This window comes from Buteo buteo, chromosome 2, assembly GCF_964188355.1.
Source record: "Buteo buteo chromosome 2, bButBut1.hap1.1, whole genome shotgun sequence".
In the NCBI taxonomy this organism is placed as follows: Eukaryota; Metazoa; Chordata; class Aves; order Accipitriformes; family Accipitridae; genus Buteo; species Buteo buteo.
The window spans coordinates 62,108,870-62,128,707 of record NC_134172.1 but is presented as its reverse complement, the minus strand read 5'-3'; the positions used below and the strand labels follow the sequence as shown (position 1 = coordinate 62,128,707).

Here is a 19,838-nt window from a genome sequence, read left to right as displayed (position 1 = left end):
CCTACCCATGCTGAAAAATGACCATTAAGCCCCACCCTTTGCATCCTCTGCTTTCACCAGCTCTCGGTCCATAACAAGACATTTCCTCCATGCCCATGGTGACTTAGTTTCTTGAAAGCTTTCAATGGAGAACCTTGTCAAAGTCTGTTTGAAAACCCACATATGTGAAGTCTATTCATCCTACTACCACATGGTCACCAACCTCCAGCAGGTCAATGAGGCAGGGCTTGCCTTTATGTTAGCTCTTTTAACTCTTTTCAAATAAGCTGTGCTTGGCCATGCCTTCAGTGATCTTTTTCTTCGCTGCAGAAGTCCAGGAACAGAGGTCAGACCCACCAGTCCGTGGTCCTCAGGATCCTGTCTACAGCCCTTCCCTAGCAGTGTGCCTGGCACAGGTGTTGAGCCCCCTTATGCGTACCTCCCTGATTTCGCCAAGATCCCCCTCTTTTAAAAAGTGCCATCACATTTGCCACCATCAATTTCTGTGATACCAAGGGCACTTTCAGCAACAGGATACGCACAGAAGTATCTCGGCAATTTCAGATTTAAGATCCTATGGCACTCTTGAGTAAAGCTATCTGTTCCTTACAGTTTGTTATCAGTTCCTCTGTTTGCTCTAAAGCTATTTCTACTGATATTCAATGCGAGACAACTTCTCAGACAGCTCTTTTGTAGCAAGCTTGCAGTTTGCAAAGCTACAAAGCTCCTCCACAGGAGTCAAGACAGTCAAAAAATGGTTTAGATTTTTCTGTGATGGCTTTATCTTCCATGCCTCTCACACCTTGAGCTCTTCTGCTGCCTGTCTCCAAAAGGTTTCTGATGCATTTGAAACTTATCGTATTTGGAAAGTTCACGGTTCAAAAGTCTTATTCTGGCCTGCCTTATTTTGATTTTACATGTAATCTGCTGAAATATATAGTTTTTTGGTCATCTTGTGTGGATACAGCTTCCCCTTTCTGACCAACATCCTTATCACTCTACCAGCCTTCTTTCCCTGCACATTTCCTTCTGTTTTCTTTCTTTAAAAAAAAAAAAAGTATTTGATATTTTCTTGGTGGAGGTATCCATTCCTCCTGAGCCGCCAATGTCAACACCAAATAACTTCCATACCACCACTGGTCCTATCAGCTACTCTTTAGCAGAGGGACAGAGTCGTGCAAGGCAGACAAGTAACAGGGCTCTTACACAACTGCAACAACAGCCCCAACTCAGGACTAAATGCCAGCTCTACAGCAGGGCACACATAAGTCTCATTAATTTTATTAATGCTACCAGTCATAAAGAGCCCATCAAAACGACAGGCTCGGAATTATTACGACGGTTCCTGGGCACATACGTACTGAGTTTTCACAGGTAACTGCATATTCCCAGTTTCCAGATGCCCAAACTGAGATGTGTTTCCAGCTCGAAACACATTATGCAATGAAAGCACCTCCTGAGGCACACACCAGATAAAAGGCAGAGGGTTCAAAGCTGTTCCTTCCTGGGGGAATACAGGACCACATCAAAGGGCAGCCAAGATCCCAGGAGAGCAGTGCCCTGTGGCAGTGTCTCCCTTCCAGGGAGCACCTGCAGCCTGGACATTCTCCCTTGGTTTTGGCACTGCTGAGTGCACAGAGATGCAGTCAAGGTCAAGGCCCACAAGGCTCCTGCCAAGGTCCTGCTGGAGACAAGAGGCAGGGCCCAATTGCTAACAAACTGCAAAACAGGTTTAGTCAGCAACAGGCTTTAATTTAAAAAAATTTTAAAATTCACCAATCAAGTTATGCCTGAAGCACAAGAAAAATTAGGGTTTGCGTCTCCCAGCTGTTCATAACTCTTCTTGACATCTTCTGTCACAGCTTAGCAGGTGTGAAGTTGAAAGACATAAAGCCTGATACTCTCCTGCATCTTGAGCAGTATGGAAAGCTCTGCCACAACAGGGCTGCACCTCGGAAAGGGGGTTGCTGAACACCTCCCGCAGCAGCACTCACTTTTCACAGCCTGGTGCACTGACATTGCTCTTTGTCCAGGGGCTCACGTACCGCCTGTCCTAATGAAAGGCTGCACTTCCATGAGGACCAACAGAGCAGGTGCAAGCTCTAGTACAGACACATTTCACCATTAAAACTGTTTATGCCCACGGATGTCATTCGCCCTTCCGAGGGGAAACAGCCACACCATTAGGACAGTTTACAGCTATAGCCCTATAGGCAAAGCAGCACAAGTTCCTACTGCAGGTAAGAGTGCCATCTGGAAACTCATAAATCTATGGGTCCCGATGGGATCCATCCAAGAGTACTGAGGGAACTGGCAGAGGTCCTTGCCAAGCCACTCTCTATCAGCGATCCTGGTCAACAGGGGAGGTCCCAGAGGACTGGAGGCTTGCCAATATGATGCCCATTTACAAGAAGGGTCAGAGGGAGGATCCAGGGAACTACAGGCCTGTCAGCCTGACGTCGGTACCATGGAAGATTATGGAATGGTTTGTCTTGAGAGCACTCACATGGCAAGTCGAGGATAAGAAGGGGATCAGGCCCAGTCAGCATGGGTTTACGAAAGGCAGGTCCTGCTTGACCAACCTGATCTCCTTCTATGACCAGGTAACCCGCCTAGTGGATGAGGGAAAGGCTGTGGATGTTATCTTCCTTGACTTCAGCATGGCCTTTGACACTGTCCCACGGCATACTCCTTGAGAAGCTGGCGCCTCATGGCTTGGACAAGTGTACTCTTCGTTGGGTGAAAAACTGGCTGGATGGACGAGCCCAGAGGGTTGCGGTGAATGGGGTGAAATCCAGTTGGCAGTGAGTCACAAGTGGTGTTCCTCAGGGCTCAGTGTTGGGGTTGGTTCTGTTTAATATCTTTATCGATGATTTGGATGAGGGGATTGAGTGCACCCTCAGCAAGTTTACAGACGACACCAAGTTGGGAGGCAGGGTCAATCTGCTTGAGGGTAGGGAGGCTCTACAGAGAGATCTGGACAGGCTGGATCGGTGGGCTGAGGCCAATCGTATGAAGTTCAACAAGGCCAAGTGCTGGGTCCTGCACTTTGGTCACAACAACCCCATGCAGTGCTATAGGCTTGGGGAACAGTGGTTGGAAAGCCGACCGGCAGAGAAAGACCTAGGCGTGCTGGTTGACAGCCAGCTGAATATGAGCCAGCAGTGTGCCCAGGTGGCCAAGAAGGCCAATGGCATCCTGGCCTGTATCAGAAATAGTGTGGCCAGCAGGAGCACGGAAGTGATTGTTCCCCTGTACTCGGCACTGGTGAGGCCACACCTCAAGCACTGTGTTCAGTTTTGGGCCGCTCACTACAAGAAAGACATTGAGTTGCTGGATCATGTTCAGAGAAGGGCAACCAAGTTGGTGAGCAGCCTGGAGCATAAGTCTTATGAGGAGCGGTTGAGGGACCTGGGGCTGTTTAGTCTAGAGAAGAGGAGGCTGAGGGGAGACCTTATAGCTCTCTACAACTACCTGAAGGGGGGTTGTAGTGAGGTGGGTGCTGGCCTCTTCTGTCAGGTAGCTGGAGATAGGACGAGAGGAAATGGCCTCAAGTTGAGGCAAGGGAGATTTAGGTTAGATATTAGGAAAAAATTTTTTACTGAGAGGGTTGTCAGACATTGGAATAGGCTGCCGGTTGAGTCACCATTCCTGAAGGTATTCAAAATGCAAGTAGATGGGGTACTTCAGGACATGGTTTAGTGGGCATGGTTGATAGTTGGACTCAATCTTGAAGGTCTTTTCCAACCTAAATGATTCTACGATTCTATGAGGGGAAACAGCCACACCATTAGGACAGTTTACAGCTATAGCCCTATAGGTAAAGCAGCACAAATTCCTACTGCAGGTAAGAGCCCCAAAATGGTAATTTCAGGGGAATACTGTTAATTCACATAAAGCCTCTCAAATCCTCTCTGCAGTCCACAGAAACTCTGGGTTTAACCCAGGTCTGGCTGGGACATGGAGGGCAAGAAAGCAGCACCGCAGGCAGCCCCATGAGAAATTTGTCTGTTTTCTGACCATCCCCATGCATTCACTTGAAGAAATGGCAACTGCTGCGAACAGCAGAGGTTTGAGCAAGGTAATAGGAATTAAACACATGCCCTCCCCTGCCCGTGCTGAACTCCTCTTCTGGCAGGCACCACAGGCGCTGCCAGGATGACAGTAAGGGAGCTGCCACAGCCAGCTGCAGGGGCTATTTTATTTCAGCGCCCAGAGTACAAGATGTACGTGGTATCAGGAGACACTCCCAAATAGGAAACTGTGCTCTTCCCCAAGGAGACTCCAGCGCAGGATGCAGCCCAAAATCAACACACCCCAAGCACAACTCACCACCGGAGCCATCCAGGCCAGGCAGGAATGAGCACGTCAACCACTGCAAGTCGCCCGTTTTCACATTTTGAGCTGAACTCTAGGCTGTTTCACTGAGCTGTTTGGTGACCACCATGCTGTCCACCCTTTTCCACCTGCAGTCCGCTTCACGCTCCAGAGACAGTGGGGTGAACAGAGAAAGCAGCCCAAGATGAAGTTTCCCCCTAGCCCTGCAGCCTTGCACTGAACATGCCAGGTTACCAAAAAACTTCACCTCCCCCATGCAGAGACAGGTCTCGCAGCTCAGCAGAAGCTTTCCTTATTCAAATGCAGATAAAAGCAAGTGATTTCATCCCTCCAAGACCAAATAAAGTTTAAGCACACAAGTGCTCAGCCATTAGAGGCAGTGCTGGGTGGCCAGTGGGGGACTCTGCCATCACAGCCCACAAGGCCGCCTTGCCAGGGGAGAGTTACGGGGAGCCAGAGAGGCTGAAATCACCGACATCTCCCCCTTTGCTGGACTCATCTGGCCCTCCTTGTTTCAACAACAAGAGCAACCTGAACAAGTGTCCCCCACCAAAGGGAGCTCTGCCCCACAGTGGCTCTCTGCCACCCTCCCTCTCTTGAAGCAGGGTTTTGGCATTCAAGGCCAAAGTCTCAACAATGTACCCAAAGTCACCCCTGCAGCATGGTGTCCAAAGCCAGCCCGATGGACCATGCGAGAGGGAACTGAATGGTAACGTCATGGTAGGCTGAAAGCAGCACAGATCCAATGACTTGCTGTTGCTAGAAGGAGGGGATCCCCTCTGCATTCCCCGCCACACTCTTTCCCCAGCACTCATCACACAAGGACACTGGAGCTCTTCAAATCCTGCATGGAGACAATTCAGCTTACTAACTAAAAAGCAGCCAATTTTCTCCCGCTTTAGTGAACTCAACCATTCTGGTGATGGGACCCAGGGCCAGAAGAAACAAGGGTGGCAGCAGACTGAAGATCACCATTGTCCTTCTTATCTTTTATGCTTATTGCCACCCCAAAAGAGACTTCTGCTTTGGAAAAGTCTTCAGCCTCCAGAACGTCAAACCCATGCTTTAGACTAATTTCAAATTACAGCTTTAGCGAATTTAGGCTGAGTTGTCAGACTACCACCTACTCACCAGGCTTTTCCTCAGCAGCTTCTAAACCCACAATACAGAAAGGACCATGGCACTTGCTTTTCACCCTCATTTTCAGTGATTTTGAAACTAATTTCATGAAAATTGAAGTAGCTTATTTCAGGGGCAAGTTTTCTAAGGAGTTTCCAAGCCAAAACCACAACTCTTCTGCCATTTGTGCTCTAATGCAGGACTGCAGGTGAGAGCCCAAGGGCAGTACCAACCCAAGCACGAAGCTGCCCTCCAAACCCCAATGCTACTTGCTTCACACTCAATTCACTGTACTGACTGAAGGCAACTCAGCTGTATCCCAGACAGACTATCCATTGTGTTATGATGGTATAAATTGCTAAGAAAATGTACCTCCATATTACGGCATGCTTAGCATTTGTCCTTAGGCATACATTAAATGCTTCTCATGCCAGCTGCACTCCAGGCTCTCCACCTCAGCTCATAGCCCTTTCACCATCTCTCTTTGCTTCACTTGATGTTGATTCATCACCAAGAACTTGTAGAACACTTGGAGCTTCTCCTCTACCATAGCTTAGAGCAATACTTGGAAGGCCTAATAAAAAAAATCCCAAACCTAATTACTGTAGCTAGGGAGCAAAGAAGAGCTAGACAGTGTGGCTGATAACACAGCTGGATATCTGTAGCTATCAAAGGGCTATCAAAGTATTACAATATACTGAAGGGGAAACAGTCGCCAGACCAGAAGAGGACCAAACACAGCATTTACAGTTTCATGACAAACTGAACATGTTGAAACTAACAGTTGGACCTTGAGTTACTGTTTAAATGCATATAAGGGAGACTGAGAACCTGGATTACAGTGTGTGACCACCCACAGCTTACCCCATGTCTGGAAACAACCCAGCACTTGCTATTTCCCACACAGCACCAAGAGCACATGGGGGACAAACCCAGAGTAGATAAGGCTGCGTGGGGGAGCATGACTGCACACGCAGATTAGCAGAGGGGCAAGGACCAGGTGCTGGAGCAGCTGGGGTGGCCAAGACCAGTTGGCTGGAGCAGGTCAGGGTCCTGACAATAAAACCAAGCCAGCCATCCTGAGGGCCCAGCAGCCAGTGCAGAGGCACCAAAAACTGCAGCCAACACCCACCACCTGGTCTGGCCTGGCCATAGTCTCCAGAGGGGCATCTTTCCAGGCAAAACTACACAGCATTGCTCACCCATTACATCCCCTAGGTCCGTATTTAATTATTCAGCTATGAAGTCTCCTACGATAACTTTTTCTCTGCCTTCACTTTGTTACTGAAAATATTTTATGCCAATTCATCCTTCTAAACTGTGCCCTGGCTGCTGCTACACCTGAAAACCCACATGCAAGACATAGCGCTGCCTCAGAGTCAAAAAAACCAAGACAGCTGAACTCCATGTGGTTAAAGGGGACTTACTGAGCTCGGTCCCAACTCGTCAGGCAGCATTGTGCAGGGCTTTTCTTGGTATCACTGGTGATGGAGACAGTAAGCCTCTTTATCATTCTTCTGGGAAAAAAATAAACACAAGCAAAACCAAACAGAAAAACTAGATCTACAGAACAAAGAAGTTATCCCTGCTACAGTGCACTTGGCCCTGGGCCACCCGTTTGTGATGTCCAAGATGACACAAAATCCCACTACACGGAGTCTTTTCTGCCTCTGTAACAGGCTTCCAGCCAGAAAGCAGCAACCTTGTTTGCCCAGGTAGGAAACAGCCCCATCTGCCAAATCAAAGTGCCTTATGGCAGTGTCCCACATCTGCCAAGTTACACACACAAATAAGCGCAGCACAGGTTTGGGTTTTTTCCCTGTCCCACTTGGCTTGTTTGTTTTTGGTAGATCATAAACCCTGTGGCTAAGAAAAAGGTTGGTTTAGAGGGGCCCAGGACTACTCTGCTCCCAGCTGAAACAGGAACATGCAGCAAGTCCTGGGAGCACAGGGCACTTGCTGTCATCTTCGTTTCATCCCGTGTCAGAGCTGTTTCCATCAAGAAAGGCAAAGTGCAGTGAGAGCTTGGCTGCAGAAGCTGGCCACAAGCAGAATACAAGAGGGGTAAGAAAATCCATCCTCTGCATAGAACAAGCCTTCTATTTGCCTCTGGTGGCTGACAAAGACGCCAATGAACAATTTTATCCAGACCTCTCTATTTCAGAAGTTCCCCAGCACTCTACAGCATAAAGCCCTCAGTGGAATTTCATACAAGACCTTAAGTCCAAAAAGACAAAAGGCCCTGAAAAAATAATCTCAGCATCTCCAGTGCTTTGGCCTTTCAGCTTGTTTTTTCAGAGGGAATTTTCTGAAGTTGATATTGTCCAACCCGAGTCCCTTCTTTTTGCCTGAAGCACGTAACTGCAGGAGGCCAGACACACCCCAACTCCTTGAGCTGCCATACCAACACTCCCCCTGGGCATCACGGAGTCCTTTCCATCTCCCATGCTTCATTGCAAGCAAGCAATCTGGATCTTCAGCATCCTCATTATAAGCTTCCCAAACCTCTTTTGGCTCTGTGCACTGCATAACCAAAAAAATGGCAGCTGACAACACACAAAGAAAAAAGCTTGGGAGAGTAGCTGGAGGATGATTGACACCAGCTACACTGGAATTCGCTGGTCAATATGCAACTGAAAATATAAAATACTGTTATTCCTTACATCAGTAACCTCAAACACTTGGAACAGTAGTTAGGATGAGAGAATATATCCCAAATAATGGTATTTTTTCCATTCTTCCACAAGACAAAGACCAAGTGCAAAAAAATTTTCTCCTGACCTACAGTGTCTCATTCCAGATGTACTAGGCAGATGGACTTCACCTCTGCTGCTTTAATTAATACTTTCCTGCCACTCCAAAAACTGAGTGCTTTAAAAAATTGCCCAAAGCAGAAGACTACATACTCTTCCCCATTAAAAGTATAAAACAATCAGACAGACAGCTTGCTTCAGTGGATACTCATGACTGAGCTACTAAAAAGCTTGATCATTAAAGTTGTACTTCCTGCAAGGGAACTGCCTTTCTGCACACCTTGACAAAGGCAAGAATTAACATCAAATATTTAAGTAACGACAGCAGAGCTCTATGAATCCAGCTAAAACCAAACCCCAGTGTCTGCTCTGGATTTTATTTTTATTACAAAGAAGAGGCACTTCACTAACTATTTGAATTTTCCCAGAGGGCTTTTTAAAGAACCACGAGCATATACATGTCACAACAAGGCACAAACAATTGCGCTCCACCCGGGAAGGATTGATGGAGCCTAAATGGAGCATTTCAAATTCTGACGTATTTATTTGCTGAAAGCTTGCAAGCATCTCCTCCTAATTGCATCATCCACTGAGAAAGCCATTAGGGTAGTACGACAGGAATGGAAATACTGGGAAAGCAGACCACAGGGAAGGAAGAAATGCTGCTTCTTTCCTTTGAACTTCTGATTAGTTTCCATCAGAAGACTCTGCTGTGTCTGAAGGTATTTCCCAAGGACCAGCCTTTATCTGCATAGAGTCAAACACTGTAACTGAAGGCATGACTCCACCTCAGGAGCTAGCTCCAGGCTATGCTGGGCCTGCTGATGGGAGCAGCTTAAAAAGGATACGGCAGTGACAGTGGACAAGATGACAACCTTGTCCTCCTCTTGTCTCTGCCAGCAGAGCTACCAGAGCAAAAACACACTCTTGGTTTCACTTAAAGCCAGTCAGTCTTTCACGCTTAAACGATTTCATCCCAAGGAAAGTACCCTGGCAAGCTCACATTCAGAGGAGCAGGGATGACACCAGGACTGCACAGCAGAGGTCGTGCTGCCGATAATCTCTCCCAACTGCACTTATCTCTGCTGATGTCAGAGAGCAAACACAGACCTTCACTACCCCAGCTCACTTCCTGTGAAGTGAGTTACCCCAACGCTCATCCAGGAATAGGCTCATCCAGCAGACAAGAGTGGGACAACTTGCTGGGAGCAGAAGCTTGTCCTGCACTCACAGCTAGCTACAGAGAGGACATTTATTCATGGCTTTATTTAAGCCACTTAAGAAGAGGGTAAACCAGAACAGGGCACATGGACCCAGTTCAGAGGATGTGGGGGGCTCTGCGCTGAATAACAGCGGGAGGTTCAGATGCCCTGCCAAAACCAGAAGACCCCTTTGCTGCAAGCCACGGCTGAGTTCAGACACATGAAGTCCATCAGCAACTCGAGGGCAGGCTGATGAAGTGTAGAAGTTTTCACTTGTTACTAAATTAAAGCTTCCGAAAAAACACAACAACTAGTATTGAGGCAAAGGCAAATTAAAGCCTGACTTAACTATATGCAACAAACTCAAGATACTGAGATTCAATAACAAAATTAGAGTCTTCATCGTAATCAGAACATAGGTTTCGCACCGAACAAGTGCACTCATTACCATCTCCAGTCCTGCCCACGCAGCTTAACAGGACTTCAGCAATCCCCAGTACTTCTGGCGCAAGCTGGAAGATCTCCCTCTGCTCACGTCCTGAGGCTGTTTAATTCAAACAGCCAAAAACATGCTGCTAAAACGGCAAGTCCAAACTGAAAAGCTTTCTTCTCCATAAGTAAAATGGCAATCAAGTAGTAGTCCTACTAATGCATTTACCTATTAAGAAACATAGGTATGACACATCCTTTTGCGACTTCAAAGAAAGAGTTCATGAATATGAATACTTATTAAACTGCACTGCCAGGGGAGAACAAAAAAAACCCACAAAAACAACCAAACAACAAGACACAACCACCCTCATGGGCCAAAAAGTCAGAATCCTACAGCAGTTTACGCTTCGGTATCTTTAATTACAGAAGCAATTCCATTAAAGCTGATTCGGATCTTACAGTCCTTCCCACAGTCCCTCAACAATGCTAATAGTTCTTCCTCCATGGCTCTATGGAAAAAAACCCTGTTCCCTGGTTTACAAAACTTTACCTGGTTGCCAGTAGGCAGTTGCCCCAATCCTATGAAGCCAACCCCAAAAGAACGGCAGGATTGATTAAAAAAAAAAAAAAGCCTCAAAGCTCAGACACAAATACATTGAAGTCTGCAAGATTTTCTTACCCATTAGGCAGTTCACTACAAGAGTCTCAGTCTCTCCTCCTTTCATCTTTGCACCATGGCACATAACATTTTTCTAGAGATCAAGTAAATCAGTTGAATGGGAGACATTTGCCTTTTGTGCCCCTAAAGCAGGGCAGTGTTCAGTGAACCAGATTCTGCATGTCTTGTTGGCACATTAAAAGTGCAAGTCTCTCATGAGGTTTTCAGCCACAGATCCAGAAACAGGCTAAAAGCAGCCTTTTGCATCACATCATCCTGGTTACAAAATGCACCAGGCCAGTATACTTAGATCTCCCTGTAGCTTATGTGCTCCCAGCTAAGGCCAAGACATCTGTTTCAGCTAAGCAAACCTGTTGTGAATACAGAAGGCATGTGAACTATCTGACCAAAAACCTGGCTTGAAAATCTGCATTCCTATAATCCACTGTGATCTCAGCATCACTCCGAAAAGCCTCCATCCAACTGATGGGAAAGAGCTGTCTCATCAACCTGGCAAACAGCAGACTCAAAAAGCACCAGAGATAGTCAGTGGGGAAATGCTGGAAAAATTATGCTGAAATCCAGCACAAGAAGCCCTGCGCTTCTCTGCACTGGCTAGCAGAACAAGAGCCTCGAATCTACATGGCTGTGTCAGGTTTTGCAGTTTATCCCCTGAAATGAGCAACCTGCAACCTCAACCCCCGAGCAGTGAGTGCCCTTTGCTGTCACAGGCATGGAGGCAGAAGCAGCCGCTACGAGTTGCTGCTCCTGGCAGACCGAGAGCGTGCTGCTGTGCTGATCATTTTGCTCTGGATGAATCCTGGTATTCTACATCCGCTCTCAAGCGGATTTGCTATCCCTTCCCAAGCCGCTGCTTCTTACGCACCAACTCAAACCACGTTCTGCTGGAGAAGATGCAGAAGAGACATAAGAAAAAAAAAAGCAAAACAACTTCAAATGCAAGAGAAATAAAAAATTACTCCAAACACCTTGCACCATCACCAAGGTACCCGGCAAAATGCCAACACAACCCTCCCTCCTCTCCCCGAGACAAAGAGAATGTGAGAAGCCAGCTGAAATCTGGTGCCCCTGGGGAGAGCCTCGCTCGCAGGAATGTTAAATCATTCCGAGCTTTTCATCTAGGATGAAGAAAAATGCTGGCAAAACAGCGCAACAGCAACTGGCATCAGCCATGGGGAAGACAGTGCTTCTGCCAGGCTCTGTACCTTCCTCCCAGAGGAGCCAAACTTAACCACTTCTGGCCAAAAAGCTGAAGCACAGGAGCGACCAGGAGGAATTCTCCCTGAATAGGGTTATTCAGAGGAGCCACAAAATGCCCCCGCATTTGTCAGAAGCGGGATGCAGCCTGGGAAACTGGCCTGGCTACCTGGCCCTCCATTTTCACTGCCAACAGGTGATCCTGACTTGCCAGGTGCTTCCAGGTGAGGAGTGAACCCTCACCTAAGTCACCCCTCCAGCAGACCAAGTGCAAAAGCCGTTCCTGTGCTTGACCAGGAAAACACTGCCATTTTGTAACCGTGTCTGCTTTTTTAAGCAACGGAGAGCAACCTACACCTGAAATTCACCCCAGAGCCCGCGAGCCTAGCCCAAAACAGGCACAAAAACAGCAGGTGCTTCTGGTTAACCGCACACCTTCAAAGGTGTGAGGGCAGCCGGCAGAGCCTGGCCACAGCCTCTGGGGAGGGCGATGCTGCCTGCTACCAGTCCGCCGGACCCCCAAGGCCCGGGCAGGATGGGGACCTCTGGGTCGGGCTCAGGCCAGCTCAGCTCAGGGAAACTCGGGGCCACCCGCCTCGCTCGGAGGCTGCGAACAGCCGGGTCCCGGCAACGGCCGCCGGGCCCCAGCGGGAGCCGGGCCTGGCGGGGAGCCGATCTGGTGGAGCCGGGAGGGCGCGGGGGTTTCCCCCGCCCAGAGGCCAGCGCAGACGGGAGGAGGCCCAGAGAGGGGCTGCAGGAGAGCAGCTCCTCGCACGAGTTGGCCGCCCCGCCCGGCCCGGCCCTGCCGCCGCCACGGGGCCGGGGCCGGGCCCGGCCCGGCCGCCCCTCACCTGCCCCGCCGGGGCCCGCAGCTCGCCCGGCCCCGCACCCGCAACCCGCCACCCGAGCCAGGGGCGCCTCCCGGCCCCGGCCCGCTCCCCGGGCCCGCCCGGCAGGCCCTGAGAGGGCGGCGATGCCCGCCGCCCGCCTCAACAGGTGCGCGGCGCCCGCACTCACCTCTCCGCCATGGCCCGCTCAACCGCGCCGCCCGCTCTGCCCGCGAGCGGGGCAGGATGTGAAACCCGATCCCGGCCCCGCCCGGGGGGCGGCGCGGCCCGGCACGGCCCGGCCCGGCCGCCGGGACCCCCGGCCGCTCCCCGGGTCCCTCTGCTGGGGGCCGCCGCGCCGCGCCGGGCCGGGGCGGGGCGGGCCGGGCAGCGGCGCCCGGGGCCGGCGGCAGCGGCGGGGCCCGCGGGCCGAGGGCAGCCCCTGGCGGCGGTTGCGGCCGCTTCGGGGCCCTCCCGAGCCCGCCGAGCCCCTGGCGCCGCCGAGCCCCGGCCCGACCCGAGGGGGTGGAAATGAAGAGAGGAGAAGCAGAGCCGTGACCTCTGTTTCGGACCAGCTGAGCGTTACTTGGGCTGCAGGTCAATGGCGACGGTCAGCTGTCGTGACCAGGTTTGCGAGGAAAAGCGTTGGTTAGCGGCAAGAGCTGTACTATCTGTCACAGGTGGTGGTGCGGGGGTCTTGGGAGCGCAGGCGGGTCACACGCTTGCCCCCCCTGCTTAAGACCACCTGGAGACCGTAGCCGGTGCAGGTCCCAGATGTAGCCTGTGCTTGCTCCTGGATCGCAGCTGCCCCGGTAAATTGTTTGTCCTCGTGATGGGTGTCCCCGACACTGCCTCCTGCTGCACCCGGACCTGGTGGGGGCGGGGGGGTGGTCCAAACAGGCAGCTGCCCCCTGGGGCGCAGGGTGCTTCAGGGGCTCTGCTCTGCCCTCTGTTATTCCTGACACCCTTCGTGAGCAGGGATGGAAAGTGGGACTTGGGCCCCTGGGACTTGAACCAGCCTGGAGCATCGAGAGAGGAAAACGTCTTCGCCTACACTGGATGCCGGGCTGTCCCGGCAAGGTCACCTGGTGGGGTGACAAGCCTTGGGTCAGGCCAAGGTTTGCCCCAGCAATTTCGTCTGGGCAGGTTTGGGGGACTTTCTGTGTTTGTCTGTGTCCTGAGCACATAGCAGTCTAGTCAAGGCTGTGCAGGAAGACCAAGTGTGTCCCCTGCGCATGCAGGGATCAACCCTCAGCGTACAAATGGCAATTCAGAGGCCTTGGTAAAAGGTAGAGCCCTGCTCCTTGACCAGCGTGAGTAGTCTGAATAAACAAACCATGCACTAAAGGTCAGCCCTGCTAGATCAGCTTCTGTCAGCCACCAGTTTGGAGTATGTCACTTGGCACGGTGGCACAGTAGAGCCCCTGTTACCTCAGTGACTGCTGCAATGTGGCACTGCTGCCAACGATTTTCATACAGGGTCCTGTTATTCCAGAATAGGAACAACCCCATGCAGAGGCAAATCCTGGGGGTTGAGCTGCCCAGATGCCTCAGACCCCTCTAACTGGGGGTGCAAGACTTGGCAGATACTCGGTGGATTTTGCCACTAACAGAGTGATTTTTGACCCATATCACACCGTGCAGCAAATTTCTGCTACAGTCAGAAATGAGTCTGTTTGGCTTATTAATCATCCCAAGCGAGCCAGTGGACAGGGTCCCTGCGCAGAGCGATACCGTGCTCACGGTGCTCTCTTGCAGACGGCGTTTTGGCCCTACTGAAGAACTTCAGAGTAACTTAATCTGAAGACATTCACGTGAAAGTCCCACTGCACTTTTAAATAACAAATGGAGAGACAGTGAGATCATGGCCGCTCTGCTCGCTGGCTGGACGCACAGCTGCATTGTGCTTACCAGGGGGGTCTGTGCCGTGGGGGCCAGAGGAGAGTGAGGCCACCATGGGAGCTGCGAAGCTGCTGGAGATGCCCGTGGTGCTGCGGGAGAGTGGGCAGGGGAGGCTGAGTTTTGCAGGGCTGCAAAGCTCAGGGACTGAGGCGTGGGCTAGCAGGGAAGAAAAGGAAGCATTAAACCAGGTCTGCGTTGGAAATAAAAGTTTGCTGGTGTAGCTCTAATGTGGTTAAATTGGCAGCTTTCCTTGTGGAGATGCAGATATTATTCGCCTTTGCCAACAAAGGCTATACCTGTACTCTGAGAGAAACAGCAATACTGCGAAAATGCTTGTAGCAGCCTGACAGTCTCTGTTCAAGGGCTCTTGTAGACACAGACTTGGGGTATAAAAACTTTAACAGCCTGTTTGATGTTGCTGTGCTAGCAAAAGCCTTTGGACAGACTCCAAATAGAAGCTGGGGCGATGGGAGGTTGCAAGAGCCCCAGCTTCAGGGGCATCCCAAAATGAGTGACCCGATGCAGTACATGGGAATTTGGCTGCAGGAGGGACCAGGCAAGCATTCATTTTTTCTGTGACATGCTAATTTTATTTTGCATATTTCAGGGTTTGATGATAATGTGTAGGCTGCTTTCAACCTACACCTCTGGCAGGCTTGCTGGAGAACATGTAACATCATTGCCTAGCTGCTGCGGCTAAAGCTCTTGGGACATGATTCTGCACATAGTGAGCTAAGAGATCCTTTCTTGAGGCCAAAGCGGGTGAGCTGGAGGCACTCAAGGATGCAGAGAACACACTGAGATGACATCTCAGATCAGTCCTACTCATGGGGTAGTGCTGTCTTGCACAAAGTCATGCAGCAGGAGGACATCAAAATGAAGAGCAAGGAAACCACCATGAAGGCAGAACCTCCCCACCAGAGGATGCTCACATACCCACTGGCACCAAGGACACTCTTGGGAGCAGAGATCCCCACTGCTGGAAGAGGACAGCTTGGTGGAAGGGGGTTCAAGTACCAGGCATGATAGATGGTTGTGAGGCTGTGACTGGCACACAGGTACAAAGCTGCCAGACCAGGGTCTGCCTCTTCGGGAGAGCCAGGGAGCACTGGTGGACATGAGCTGTGTTGGCACCCGTGACTCAGGGAGGGGGAGAGAAATCCCAGAGGGGAAAAATTAAGCAGCTAAGGGAACAGCTTCTTTTGTGGGACCTCTGCAGTGACTTTTTCAGAGGCTTTCACAGCTCAGGCAGTCATGGGCAGAGGAAAACTTATACTAGTGGTACCTGGTCCTCCTCCAGAGATACAGGTGGGTCACTCTGTGACATGTACATGGGAGATCAAACCCACCAGTCATGATGTCTGCAATCAATACACCAAAGATGGCAACAGGAGGTGAATATGAAGTGTCTGAACAGACTTTGAGAGCATGGCAAAGACACCGCAGTGTCTCTGAGAACAGAGGGTTATAAACCCTGGCTCTTTTGCTAATAAAACCACACTGCCTACAAGAAGAAACAGCCTTCATAAATTGTGAGGCTGTGAACACTAGATCACTGTAAGATGAATTAAGAGATGTGTGATCAATATTTCCAGGCCAAAGTATCCCCTTGTTGCCTGTTCTTGGCTGAAAGATATTTCCTACAACTGTCACTGAAGAAGTGCAAAAGGAGCCAGCTCCCTGAGATCATGCTCAAATCATTTCTTCAGATGCTGCCCCCGGGTAGAAGAAAGTGTACCTGGAGTCATACACTCACCCCCCTTTCATGAAGCTGCTCAGCTGGTGGACGTTTGTACTTGTGCACACACTCCATGTCAGGAAATGGCAGGTGGAGGACCTTGCATGAGGGGTCTTCCTCATCTGTGGGTGTGGAAGAACTGGTGATGCCAAAGGTAAGGAAAGCTCAGTATTGCACTGCAGCTGCCCTGCCCGCACGTACCGGGCTGGGGAGTTGGGACAATGCCCAGGCAGATGTGCTACAGCTGTGAGCGCAGACAGCATGTTGCCCCAGAGTTTTGGGCCAGCAGGCACTGCCCTTGCACTGCCTCTGTTAACAAGCAAGACTGCACAGCCTGGAACCAGCCCAGCCCCATACCAGCCCCACAGTAAGTGTCTCCATATAGAGCAAGAGGGGAGTAACAGCGCCAGTCATGTGGGAACAAACCCTGTGTTGAGGAGAGACTGGTGATGCCTAAAATGCCTGCCAAGGCTTCGGTGTCTGGGTTTACGGCCAGCACTGACCCAGTGCAGTTGCAACCTTGGATCAGCCTTCCAGGGCACCAGCAATGATGGGAGAATGAGCTGGGAGATGCTTCATCAGTGGCTCCCTGCTCCCCTTGGGAGCTGCATTTAAGCTCAGGTCCTCACCCTTGGCCCCACCTGTGCTACATTCCAGTGAAGCCTATGCCCCACTTGGCACCTTGCTGACTCTGACCCACCAACTGGGTCAGCAGTCACTCGGCCATGGCTGACCCTGATTACTATCACTGAACCTGCTCTGCTCCTCTTGCATGGTGGGTATGGCACTGCCATGCCGTCACCTTGTCTCCAGCTTGCCTGTCACGTCCTACTGCCCCTGGCACCACAAGCCCCCAGGGCTGTGGGGGACACCAGGAGCAGCTCTGTGCACTCTTGAAGGAGCCAATACCAGAAAACGTTCTGTACTGTGAAAGTCATATGTTACATAGGTCAAACTACTACCAAGCTACTACTGTGAGTGCCTACACATGGGCAAGATTTCTCGCCATGGGCAGCTCTTTGTTCCAACAGGAAACAAGATGAAGTGCTAGGTTGACCAGGGGGTACAGTTCACCCCCATGGGTGATGGGATCTCCATCCTTGGAGATTTTCAAGGTTTGGCTATGCAAAGCCATGGTTGACCTGTTCTAATGATGGTGATGGTCTCACTTCAAGCAAGAGTTTGCGCTAACGCCCTCCAAAGGCCCCTTCTAATCACTGCATCTGTAATTCTGTGTCAAGGGGCTTGAGGTTCAAGCTGGGCAAGCAGATGTGGTGAGTTCTCCACTATTTCAGAGCACAGACATCTTGTATCAAATGTCTCAAATACATTAGTGAACAGGACGAGGCTGAACTGGATGCAGGAGTTGCTGGCTGAGGTTCTCTGGATTGTGTGCTGTGAGAGTCCTCTCCAACAAATGGTCTTAGCATGTATGAGGCAAAGAAAAAACATCCTGTTCTTAATTAACCCTGTCTGTGTTTTGAAGCTGACTGAAGATATTGAATAGCCCAGGACTGTCCTTTGGAAAGAGCTAGTTGGAGATATTTGGCCATTTGTAAAAATAAGTGTTTTTAAGCAGCAATCAGCAGGGTTTTTTTATAGTGGGCATGATGTAAATTTATGTAACAAGCCAGATGTTCTGCAATGGGGCTTTTTCAAAATCATCCTGTCCCAATTTTTTCCATCTTACTGTCTTTAGCTCTCTTGCAAAGTAAGCAGTCGTGCTATCACATTACCGATTGGCAATGGCAGCAGCTGGCTATAACCCAACCTTAGCAGCATGGGACGCGGAAACAGATGGAGCAGCAAATGCTCTTTATTTCCTTTCCTGCTTTCTAAAACAGGTTGTGACTAAAAACATACAGGAAAGGTTTCTGCCATCTTCCCTGCTACCTACCTTCCCTGCTGCTGACAAAGCTTTGGGATGAGCTCTAGCAGGGGTTACTGCTCCCCACAGCAAAGGAGAGCTCTGCCTTTTTAGAGGGGAGCTGAAAAGAGGGGAAGGGCATCAAATACAATGATTACAAGCCTTTATAGGGGAAAGAAGGATGCAGTGGGTGAGATGGCTGAACTGAGCTGAGGGCTCCCCGTGCATCAAGTCCTGCTCCTTCTGCTGCTCTGAGTCTTGGTTCTGGTGTTCATCTAACCCTGGATGAACCACATCAGCTCATTAAACTGGCACAAAACAGAAGTGAGTGGTGTTTTGCCAGGCTAGTAACCTCAGCTGGCCTGATGGATGATCAGGCGAGTGCTGAGATGAGGATGAGGAACAGAGCCACACACCAGAACAGGCTGGGAGGACAGAACAGTGTAGGGTATGGCGTTCAGAAGATCTCGCGATGTCACAGAAAGATGGAGGGTTAGTTGCAGCCCCTATGACGCATCTGTAATCCCGCCTACCCTTGTTAGTATAAAAGGAATTAACTGTGCAATAAAAGGCGGAAGTTGATGCTCACACTGTGTGTGTTATCTGTCTCTTTCCCTGGTCCGGGCCGACCAGTGATCTAGTCGCAGCACCTTGATATGTAGCAAACGCTACAAGCAGGGGAGGAAGGTGGAGGTGGGAATGTCCCTTGTGAACCAGGAGATCAACTCTGCTCTCCTGGGCAGTCCTTGCCCCAAAGCTAGGCAGGCACGGGGATGAAAGTCCATGCTTCCAGGTCACTTTCTGTGAGCCAAACTCTGAGGCTGCTGGCAATGAAGGTCAGAAAAATGTCCACAGCAGAGGTTTGCCTGCCTTGCTTCAAAATTCCCGTGGGATGAAAACTCCCCAAAATAAGGTGCGTATGTCCCTGCCACCACATCAGTTACAGGTTCCCAAGGGACTTGTACTCTATCACAGCCTCTCACACCTCTTTGTGTCCAGTAAGAGCTCTGCTGCTTTCAATCTACATCCTCTAAGGATTTACCGATCCGTCCAAATGCATGAGCTGGGCGATGGTGCTCTCTCCCCTGCAGGAGACATCATACACTGGAAAACATGAAACTGTGTGTGGGTTGGCTACACGAATTCCACCATCAGCTGCCCTGAGCTGGGGGACAGCTGCCCAGAGCAGAAGACACTTGCCAAGAGGTGGGTGGCCAAGGCCGATGACATGAGACTGAGCTGGCACGGCCACATGCACCCAACCAGCAACATGAGCAGTGGTGACACAGCTGTCCCATCTCACTGTAACTCCCTGCTCCCTCTTCCACCGGGCTGCATGAGCTGCCTGACCCGTCTGGCTTTGCTGTGGCTGATGTTTGTGCCAGACAATGTAATACTGTTGTAGGTACTTGCCAAGAACCGAGTTTATTTTTTAGCCACAGACAGAACCTGTAATTCCTCAAGCTAATCCTGCAGTCTGATGTTTTTTTCTTACAAGCCTTGACAAATTAATTGAATCCCCATTTCTTTGAGAAACCTGGAAGGAAAGTCCCACAGTCAGGACTCCAGAGTTAAAGATGGGGATTTGTGAGGTCACCTACGCCATTTCTAACCAGTGCAGAGGCTTTTCTGGGGCTATTTCTTGCTGGCCTTGTTGTCTCCTGGGGCAATCATTCAGACATCTATCTGAGATCCTGTCAGGGTGTTTTGCATTACAATCTGCCTAAGTTTTCTCAGCTTCATCCCATTATTCCTGTTCTTCTCAACTATCACAAAAAAAATTGCTCCATTTTGTTGTTTATAGA

At 50.3% G+C, this 19,838-nt stretch overlaps 1 protein-coding gene across 2 annotated transcripts in view; it reads right to left on the bottom strand.

Moving 5' to 3' along the window:
- Nucleotides 1–12,862, bottom strand: part of LOC142044787 (rho GTPase-activating protein 39-like) — a 58,009-nt gene extending 45,147 nt beyond the window's left edge. For both annotated transcript variants that reach the window (XM_075057633.1, XM_075057642.1), the window contains exon 1: nt 12,717–12,862. In XM_075057633.1, coding sequence (XP_074913734.1) covers nt 12,717–12,727 — 11 coding nt within the window. In that variant the 5' untranslated portion in view covers nt 12,728–12,862. The remainder of the gene's footprint in view (nt 1–12,716) is intronic.
- Between the last annotated feature and the right edge of the window lie 6,976 nt (nt 12,863–19,838).